General features: G+C 53.5%; 1 protein-coding gene across 1 annotated transcript; it reads left to right on the top strand.

Annotated features, from left to right (window-relative positions):
- The first annotated feature begins 531 nt into the window (after positions 1 to 531).
- PTTG1IP (PTTG1 interacting protein) lies at positions 532 to 9,591 on the top strand. Its single transcript, XM_062499286.1, has 7 exons — positions 532 to 613; positions 3,217 to 3,269; positions 4,257 to 4,365; positions 6,908 to 7,013; positions 7,124 to 7,189; positions 7,559 to 7,605; positions 9,139 to 9,591. The coding sequence occupies exons 1-7, from the start codon at positions 532 to 534 to the stop codon at positions 9,180 to 9,182; spliced, it is 507 nt and encodes a 168-aa protein (XP_062355270.1). The 3' UTR covers positions 9,183 to 9,591.
- Positions 9,592 to 10,130: the final 539 nt, after the last annotated feature.

The following is a 10,130-nucleotide window of genomic DNA, read 5'->3' as shown; positions in this document are numbered from 1 at the left end:
GCTGCTCTAAGCCACTGAAGAGCAAAAGTCCTCCTCTCCTGGACCAGGCTATATGTTTTACTTCAGCACGAACGATACCAAAGTCTTCAATAAAACTCCACTCCCTCATCACACCGTGGCGTGTCATGACAACTAATACTCATTTTACCATGACCGTGCTTCCGTGCTATAAACGGTGCGGGAAGGGTTGCGAGACGCTTTGGGGTGGGTTTGCGCCGAGGCAGGCGGTGGTTCTCCGGGGGAGATGAACCCGGGGAGGTTATGGAAAGGCCGGCTGTCTCCCTCTCCTTGCCATCCTCCTGCTGCTCCCGCGGGAGTCTGGCCCCCTCCTGCGGGCGCGCTCCCGCTAGGCTCCGGCAGCTCCGGGGGTCTCTCCGCCCGCACCAGCTCCTCCACCCACCGCCCCCCAGCCCTTACCCCGGCCGGCTGCTCAGCACGGTAGCCCCTCTGGCCCTCCGCCCCCGGCCCGCCCCCGGCCGGCGCTACAACCTCGGCGGTTCCGCCCCCGGCGCGTCCCGGCCGCGCTCCGCCATGGCCCCGGTTCTGCTGCGGCTCTGCGCGCTCGCCCTGGCCCTGCTGCCCGCCGCCGTCACCGCGCAGGACGCGGCCGGAGGTAAGCGGTGACCGCTGTGGGGCTGGGCGGTGCTGTTCGTACATCACCCCGAAATACCGGCCGGGCAGCTGCTTTGGGTCCTGTTTCTGTGGGATGGCCGGGGCGGGAAACAGGCGGGCACCCCACGGGCCGCCCGGGTGCGGGTGGACGCCGGTCAGTGCGAGCTGGGAGGGAAGGCCCTGTCCTTCCGCAGGGTGGGATCCGCTGCAGCCTGGTGCGTCCCTTCGAGAGTTCGGGAAAGTAGAGTGGATGCTGGAAGTGGTGCTTAGCTCGCTGCTTTTCCAGTTTCTTCTGCGATGGAATTTAGATGCCCATAAGATCTATGGTTGTCCCGTCCCTGGAAGTGTCCAAGGCCAGGTTGGACAGGACTTGGAGCAACCTGGGATAGTGGAAGGTGTCCCTGCCCATGGCGGAGGGGCGGGGGGTGAGACAAGATGGGCTTAAAGCCCTTCTATCCAAACCATTCTGTGATTCCATGATTTAGTGATGATAACAGCTCAGGTGACACAGCTGCTTACCTTCCCTGACCAGGAGCAGCGGGCAGCCAGGCTCCTGCTGATGGCCCTTTGGAGGGTGGGGGTGACTGGCTGGGGCAGCCTCAGACCAGGAAGAAGATGAGGGTTGTCGGATATGTATGGGTGGGGAGCAGCGGGTGTCTGGCTGCTCCTCCTTAGTGGGTGGGGGACGGAGCATAGCCCCCAGAGGTGCTGCACCAGGTGGAGAAGAAGCTAAGGGTGGAGATGACTGCCTTCAGAGTGTCCTAAGGAGTCTGCCCCCTCTTCCAAGCCAGGAACTGTTCTCCGTGTGATGACACCTGCATGGTAGCTCTGTTAGGGAGGAAGCTGAAGACCAGCACGTTTTGCTCTTCCTTCCACCCAAGCCATTCACTTCACTCCTCTTGTAGCCAGCTGTCAAAAGCATTTCCCAAGTGGCTTCTAGCACAGCAAGAGCTGCTGTCCTGTTTGTGTCCCTGAGGAGTGCAGTGCTGCCATCCCATGAGAGCTGTCTGGTCACCTGAGATGGGGTATTTGGACAAACCAAATCCTGAAGGGCTGCAGTGTCCTTGAAGCAGCCCATTCCCAAACAGCTGTAAGTGGGTGGCTTTGACTTAATGGCTTGGAGGATGGTCCCCAGCTAGGGATGCCAGGAGAAGGGGAAAGCAAAGCCCAGTTAAAACCACAGGTTCTACTTTTGCCCACCACTGGCCTTCTGTGGTGTGGGAGGGTGTTTTGTGGCTCCTGGTAAGGAACAGTCCCCGGGCAGCACAGGTGCCATTTTGCTTTTCCAGCCTCAGTTGAAGGAATGGGGATGCAGCTTCGGAGTGTTTAAAATCTGCAATCTCAGCCTCTCTGGGTGTGTAAACAGCCTTATCTGAGCTATGTTAATCAATTGCCCGGTTGTTTGGAAGGCTGCACAGAGCATGTGACTGCTGACAGTGGGTCATAGCTGAGGGTTCCTGCCAGCTGGAGGGAGAAAATGCAGCTTTGCTGATTGTGAGAGTGGAAAACAAGCACCTCCGGGACTGATTTTTTCCTGATTACGACACTGCAAAGCAGAGATCCTTCATCCAGCAGTGAGTGGTCAGGCAAACTGATTTGAGTTTTCCTTTTCAAACCACTGTCAAACAGGCTGCTGCTTAGACTCTTAGGCAGGAGTCAGTTTTAAATGGCTCATTCTTGAGGGCTTGGCAAACCACCCTTTCTGAAGATCTGGGGAAGCACACCAGTGAGTTGCAGGTGAATATCCTGTAGGAAGAAATTTTCTAAGAGTGCTGCTGGGAGCTGTAGCTAAGCTCAGAAAGGGGGCTGGACTGGGCCAGCTTGTCATGTGTTCAGGTTCAGACCATTCCCCTGCTTATTCCAATATCCATTCCATTCCAATATCCATTCCCCTGCCCAGCTGGATGCATCCTGTGGGAGGATGCCAACATCCATGGTGGCACTAGACCTGAGAGCCACCTGTGTCTATAGAACTGAGGTCTTCCTCTGCCAGATGGAGGTGGAAAGAGGTTCTGAACATGAGCATAGATTTTGGCTGCAGTGCTGCTCCCATTGTCTGGACTGTGTCCTGCTGAAGGAGGATTTGGATGAACTGGCTGGGGTGGGGTATGGCCGTCGTGTGCAGCAGGAGATCTCCTGCAGGATCTGTAGTTCTGTGTGTCCCTGTGTGCTCCTCTGCTTCTCCTGGTAGCAACTGCTATGTCTGGGACTTGTTTACTTGAGCTGCTCCATTATCTGGTGCTACAGGACTGTACCACCTACCCAGTGCTTGCCTCCATCCTCATAGGGTCCCTCCAGACCAACTCTAGTTGTGTCCCCTGGTTGCCCCACTGCCATAGCAGATGCTCAGGCTTTTAGGGAAATAAAACCCAGTAGAGGAACTCACAGCTGAGGGCTTTGTCAGCAGAGCAAGGCAGATGAACTTCCACTTGCATTTGGGCCTCCCACTGTGCCACAGAGTGCATGCTGAAGCTGGTGGCTCTTGCAGCAGCAGCACACATTGCTGCTGGTCCAGTGGTGGGTTGGAGCAGGCTTGGAGGAGCCCAAAGCTTTAAACCACCAAAGCTCTTAAAAGTCCTCAAGTGCCTTTTTTCCTTCCTGCAGATTGTCACCAGTACACGAACAGGAGCTGTGAGGAGTGCCTGAAAAATGTCACCGTGAGTAGCAGCAGTGAGACTCCCAACCTCTCAGCATGCCTGAAAAACGTTTCCTTCCTGGAAGGAGGGCTGGTCCCCTGGCCTTGTCCCAGACGTGCTGCAAATTCCACCCAGCTGTGAGGGTGAGAGGGCAGTTCCTCTCTGGTGCTCTGGAAGGAGGTTGCTAGAAACTGGGGTGGGTTTTGTTGTGTGCTTTTTGATTAGAGTAATGGAATTGCTGAGCTGCTTCCTCGTGGATGGGCGACGTGTTTGGAGAAGGCTCTGAGTGGGCTGAACTGGCTGGTCAAGTTCCCCTCCAGCAGTCTGTGCCATGGCACTGGGTGGATGCAGGATGTGTGCTGGTGTCCTGCCAGTCTCCGCTGCCTTGTCGCAGATATCAGCAAACTTGAACTGGAGTCAGATCTTGCAGCTGATGTAGCCAGAACCAGTTTGAGCAAACCCTGCTGAAAGCTGGGCTTGGGGGTTGGAGGCACCAGGAGAGGAGTGTGCAAAGCTCTGCAGATAGTCAGGTAGTGGCTGGGCACACACACACACACACACACACACCTCTCCTGCTCATCAGCTTTGTGTGTGTAGAGTGCTTTGTCTCAAAGGCTTTCTTCTTCTTCTCCCAGAAATAAACACAAAGGATTTGTGTTATTAATTGTGCAAGCCATGGTGGCATTCTTAAGGCTGTCCTGGGCAGGGCCAGCAGTTGGCGCAATAATCCTTGTGAGTCCCTTCCAGCTCAGGATAGTCTATGATTCTAAACCAGGAGAAGGATTCTCAGCATCTTTACTTGCTCTAGAACCCTGCACTCCCCTTGCCTGCCTCTGCTGCTGTGATCTGTGCTGACCTAGCTGTTCCTCCTGAGCACCCAGTTGCTGCTGGGTGGTATCTGGTTGTCGTGAGCCAGCAGCAGTGGCTCTGTGCTGTGGCTGCCAAAGCAAAGTGCGGGTCACTGGCATTGCCCCAGTAACACTGTGCTGCCTGGTTGCTGTGTTCTAGTGCCTGTGGTGTGCCAGCACCAGAAGGTGCATTGAATACCCCGTGCGAAGAATCCTTCCCCCGGCCGAGCTGTGTGAGCTCCGCTCTGCGCGCTGGGGAGTCTGCTGGGGTAAGTGCCAGCCTGGGGTAATGACTGTGAGAGCTTGCTGCTGGTGGGAGCTTCCCCTGCCTCCCCATCTCTCTGCCAGTGTAGCAATGACAGGCTGAAGTCAGTCAAGGTTGTGCAAACTTCCTGAAGTGTGGGCGGGGAAGCGGAGTGGGAGCAGTTGCCAGCCTTCTGGCAAGCAGGACCTGTGAAGATTTAGCTACTCCAAAATACATCCCGTATGCTTTGGTGTGATGGAGGCTCCAGACGTGGCTAGCGCCGGGGAGTGGAAGGTTCTCTGTGGGCCTTGCTGGTGTCTGAATCCCAGGAGATCTGTCCTCTGCAGCTGGCACGTGGCTCCGTGCACTGCTTCTGGCTCTTCACACGGCTGCTGGCCCAGGTGGGCTCCTGGAACCAGAGGTGTGGTGACTTCTTTGGGAACCTCTTGGTGCTTCTAGTGCTGAGTGTACTGGAGTGCTGCTCAGCTCTTATGCACCTGAGAAATCAACGTTCTCTAGAACTACCCCTGCATGTGCAGGTCTCTTCTAGGAGCTTGGTCTGGAGGACAGCTGGCTCTTGGCTGCCTCTCCTTGCTGCTGGGTTTTCTGAAGGATTTCTGGGGAGATTAGTGCCTTGTTTTCGACCAAGCTTAGTGTATGTTCATGCTCAGACAGGAGTGAGGTTCTGGGGGCTGGAGCAGGGAGGAAGGAAGCTGGGGCTTGGTTATGCTCACCCACCCCCTTGCTGAGGAGCCTTGAGCTGAATTGTCGTTGCCTGTCATGTGCTGTGCTCGAGGCAGGGCTCTCTTGTCTGCCCACAAGAGTTCAAACTGCTCTTATGCTTGTGGAGGAAGAATCTCCTGTTTGTGAGCCCTGTGGTATGCTTTCCTGAAACTTGTGTCAGACCTTGAAATACTAGTTTTGATGTGATCAGCTTCACAAAAGGTTTCATTGTAAAAGAGCACTTTCCTTAGCTTGCAAAACTTGCTATAGAGGAGATGAGTCCCGTGGAAGATTAGCTCTTAACGTGAGTCTGCATTTCTGGTGCGTGTGACTTAGGCTCTGTCATCAGCTGAAGGAGTGCGTCGTGCTCTGCCATAGATTGCTCTGTGTGGGGAGGGGGGGGGCTGAACGCCAGGCTCGTCCTGAAACCCCCAAAGGGTTCCAGAAGCACTGATGCTGCTGCAGGCTTTGGAAACAATTTCAGTGGTGGAGTCATGTCAGCGCGGAATACCTAAAAGAGGATCTATTTAGAACAGATAAAAAGAAGAAGTTTCTTACAATGACAGTGATGAAGCACTGGCCAAGATTGCCCAGAGAGATGGTGAATGCCCCATCCCTGGAAATATTCAAGGTCAGGTTGGATAGAACTGTTAACAGCCTGGTCTAGTGAAAGATGTCCCTGGCCATGGCAGGGACTTGGACTAAATCACCTTCTAAAGTGCTCTGAGCCATTGCACTGAGATTTCTGTAACCTGGCTGTCGTGTGCAAAGTAGCTCTTAAACAAATATTTCCACAGGCTCGAGTCTCTGAACCGCCTGAATCATACATCATTTGGCACCTAGATGTGTCTGTTTTGGCTGTTGTCTCTACTGCAGGAGCTGAGTAGGATGATCAGGGTCCCAGGCTCATGGCTGCTGCTTCACCATGTTCCAGCCGGTTTTGTTCTGTGTGTGAGCAAGCAGTTCCCCCCAGGCCTGGGGAGATATGGCAGTCAGGTGCAGAAAGCAAGACTTGGCCTTCAGCTGCCTGGGCAGCACTGCTGGCCCCAAGTACATTAATCCCTACAGATCTTGTTGCAATTTTTCTCTTGCTCAAGGACTTCAGATGCCTGTAAGTGCTCATCTCGAGATGACTTCTGAGGCTGACTCCCATGGACAGTATTTCCCCCCTGTCAGAGGTCCTTTCTTAGCCCTGAAACCTTCAGTTTGCTGGGATTTTTCCGTTGATGGTAACATTTTACCTGGATTAGTGATTAAGATAACTTTGCTCCCATTTCTGCCAGAGGAGTTTGACCTGAGTGCATTTTTCCTTGCCTTTCTTCATAGTCAGTAACTGAGCACTCCTGTTAGCAGGTACATGTACTCAGCTGGTGTTTATTTGCAGGTACCAACACTGGGTATATCTACAGCTAACAATGTCCATTTGTTTTCCCAGGTGGTTACACATCTCCAGCCCAGTGACTGAAGCTGCTGGTGACAGTAGTTGTATGTTCATAAACAGGACAAGAGAAAATGGATGTAGGATAAGAGGAAATGGCCTCAAGCTGCACCAGGGGAGGTTAAAGTTGAATATTAGGAAAAGCAGTTCTTCACTCAGAGGGTGGTCAGAGAGTGGAATGGGCTGCCCAGGGCAGTGGTAGAATTACCATCCCTGAAGCGTTCAAAAAACACAGAGCTGTTGCTCTCAGGGACATGGTTTACTGGAAGACCTGGCAGTGCTGGGGGAGCAGTTGGACTTGATGATCTTAGAGTGCTTTCCTATCATTCATGATTCTGTGATCCTGTATTGTAACTCCAGGCAGCTGTGTCCGTGTGTACTAAACACGTTTTGTCAAATCCTTTAGTGAACTTTGAAGCCCTGATCATTGCAATGTCCGTGGTAGGAGGAACACTTCTGATCATGCTGGGGGTCTGTTGCTGCTGCTGCTGTTGTAAGAAAAAGAGCAAAAAGCAAGTATTGGGGGGGGGGGTCCCCTGATTCTGTGGAGCAGCTCAGATGCAGCCATGTGCTGCTGCAGAACTGAATGCTGAATGCACTAAGGGGCTTTTCTGTCTGCCAGGCCAGACAAGGACGATGAGAGGGCAGCCCGGGAGCGGGAGAAGAGGCGGGTGAGGCAGGAGGAGAGGTGAGCTTTGTACCACAGGCCCTGAGGCTGCAGAATGATTTGGCTCCTGTCTGTGCCATCAGAAGGCATATGGGGCTCAACATATGCAGACAGTGGCTGCTTCAGCTCTTGCTGACACACAAGCCTCTTGAGAAATCATGCTGGGGTGACTTGTGGATGTAGCATCACAAGTATTGTGTATGCAGCTCCCTGAGGACTGCTGGTGTGTGTGGGCTCTGGTGGTCCGAGAGCCTCCAGGAGGTGGGAGGCTGAGCAAACCTACCAGCCTGGAGCTCATTTGGTTGGGAATAAGCAAAGGGCTCTGGCTCTTCTTGTTCTGTTTTGTATCACCAGTTACTGACTCATGGCTTTTCTGTTTGCTTCTTGCAGGAGAGCAGAGATGAAATCACGGCATGATGAAATCCGAAGAAAATACGGTACAGTGCTGACATGAGTGATTCAAACGAAGCTTTTAGATGAAGCAGCCTCAGTAACTGTGCTCCTTGCCATGGTTACAGCTGTAGATGAGACCTGGTCACCAGGAAAACATGGTCCCTGCTTTTGTTGGCTCAGAGCAAGTGTAGAGATACTGGGGTCATGGTGTGTGAGCCCAAACAAGGGCTGTTTTTCCTGGGCAGGGAAGAGGAAGTGTTTAATGTTCCCCAGAATGTGTCCTCCAAGCTTACCATGTAAGAGAAGCTTGACTGGAGGGGAGAAACAGAAGCTGGCAGACACAGCACCATCCTAATGCTGTTACCCTTCAGGCACAGCCCTCCAGAATCCCTGTGGTGAGCAAGTGGCTGGGAAGCCTTCAGCCTGGGGTGTATGGCCTGGTAGGAATCAGAATGTCCACAGCTGCAGGAGCACAGAGCAGGCACCAATCCCACCCCAATCCCACTGGTCCTCTGTGCTGGCAGTACTTCCCGAGGAGGTGTCTCAGTCCCCTGGGGACGGGAGTGCACAGCCTCCCTCCTGGGCTGGACTGTCCCTCAGGTGGGTCCCATGGACCTAGCCCAGATCTGGACCTACCTGAGGAGGAACATCAGCTGGGAAGGAAGCAGGGAACAGCCAGCTGCTCTGTGCAGGGGAGGGTCCCTCCAGTCTGCCCACTGGGACTGCTGTGGGCTCTGCCAGCGTCTGGCTGTGGAGCAGTTTGGCTCATGCATGCTGCACATGGTGGTCTCTGCCTTTGCAGGGGCTGTAGGGAAGGCTAGAGACCTTTCCTCTGCCTGCAGGTGCTGCCTGCTGCAGGTCCAGGTTAGGCAGGAGATCCCAGGGCCTCTGGATGGGCTGGCTTCTTCAGGGAAAAAAGAGCAGGCAAAGCTGTGCCTGAAGGGTGGGGAAGCACTTGCCCCTTGGTGAGGGAATCACCTGCCTGTGGAAGCGCTGTTCTCTGAGACTGTCTTGGCATGTCAGGGCTGTCTTGCTGCAGCCTGACCCCAGAGTTTGCAGTCTTGTTCTTTGTGGCTGTTCTTCAAAAGTGTTGAGCTGGGAATGCAGCAAATAGCGTGGCATATGGCTCATTGCTAGCCCAAAAGTCAGCCCCATACCCTGCCTTGCTGTTTCCTAGTCTCAATGCAGGAGCAGGGAAGCAACTCTAAGAACAATTTTAATTTCATTTGAGTCTGGGCTCTCTGCTTGTAAGCCCAGTCTGACAGAAGGGGTGTGCAGAGAGAGCACTCTGGAAGATTAGCCAGGCTGCTTTACCTGGACTGTACATGGACTGCCTGGGAGAGGTCAAGCTGCCATCAGGTCAAGCTTCTCAATGGATGTCTCCTCTTGTGCAGAATGGGAGAGTGAAACACTGCTGACTGTGGGCACTGCTCAAGGAAGAGCAGGTGTTTTGGGAGAACTGCAGCTGGGAGGCTTGAGGATGCTCAAATGACAAAGTTGTTTCCCAGGACTGGTTTTCTTGCTGGCAGTGACCAGTATGGGAGCTGCTGTCTGAACAAATCTCTCATCTCTTCTAGGCCTGTTCAAGGAAGAGAACCCTTATGCAAAATTTGAGAATTAGCATCTCCAGACCCACCCACCTTGGTGAACAGTGCCTTCTGCAGAGCCAAAAGTCTCCAGGCTTCCCCCCCACCACCATGGTGCCACTTCAACTGCCACAGGGGATGACCCAGATATTTGGTGACACCATTGTCCCCACTCCAGGTGCTTGGTTTGGTCAGACCTTTGCTCTTGCCCTGCTGGTGCAAGGAACCGTGGTGACAGTACTGGAGGATTTCTTCTCACTCACCCCTGGAGTGGTTGTGGTGTCCAAAGCAATGCACGTAGCAGTCCTTGTCCCAGCCAGGGTCAAAAGCAACATCACACATTTCCCTCACTCCTGCCTCACCAAGAAAACTTGATGCACACAGGGCTAGGCTGTTCTGCTCTGCCCCCCCCCCCCCCCCCTTTTTTTTTTCTTTTAGTATATGCAAAAGCCAGCAAGAGTTTCCTGACATATGGGTCATCAGAAGGCTTTGGCTGTCACTCCAGGTGCCTGCACTTATCCCAGCACATTAGCAGTCCTCTCAAAGAGCACAAGTTTCTGGTAGTCTGGTGCTTCCAGGAGGAAGGACTTATGTGCACCTTCTCACTTGCAACTAATCTGGGCAAATGCCCCAACTCTCCTACCTCTCTGTGCCTTTCTAGAAAGGTGGTCTTGGGCTCAATCGCCACATCTCTTAGCAATACTGTAAGTTTCAAGTGCATTTCCAATATGCTGACTGTATATTAAACTGATTCAATTACCATTCTGGTCTGAAAGAGTTTAATTCTGCTTCTACTGCAGGCACAGGTTAGCAGTAGGGGCTGATGGAGTTGTCAGTGTTACATGGCTCTGACTCACTGGGGGTAGCTGGAGGAGGAAGAAGCCTTAGGCTCTCGCTGGGCTTGAAAAGAGAGGTGCACTCCCAGAGATGTTAAGGTGTTAGGAATCGCTTCAGATGGAAGTAAGGCTGCTCTCTAAGGAAGG

Source organism: Cinclus cinclus, chromosome 10 (assembly GCF_963662255.1).
Source record: "Cinclus cinclus chromosome 10, bCinCin1.1, whole genome shotgun sequence".
In the NCBI taxonomy this organism is placed as follows: Eukaryota; Metazoa; Chordata; class Aves; order Passeriformes; family Cinclidae; genus Cinclus; species Cinclus cinclus.
The sequence above is the reverse complement of the archived record's forward strand: the minus strand, read 5'-3'. Positions and strand labels throughout refer to the sequence as shown.

What these genes read in the sequence shown, in the direction of transcription:
- PTTG1IP (XM_062499286.1), top strand. Translation starts at nt 532, where the DNA reads ATGGCCCCGGTTCTGCTGCGGCTCTGCGCGCTCGCCCTGGCCCTGCTG. An exon ending in TGTAAGAAAAAGAGCAAAAA is followed by an intron (nt 7,014 to 7,123) that starts GCAAGTATTGGG and finishes TCTGTCTGCCAG; the next exon opens with GCCAGACAAGGACGATGAGA. An exon ending in TGAAATCCGAAGAAAATACG is followed by an intron (nt 7,606 to 9,138) that starts GTACAGTGCTGA and finishes CATCTCTTCTAG; the next exon opens with GCCTGTTCAAGGAAGAGAAC.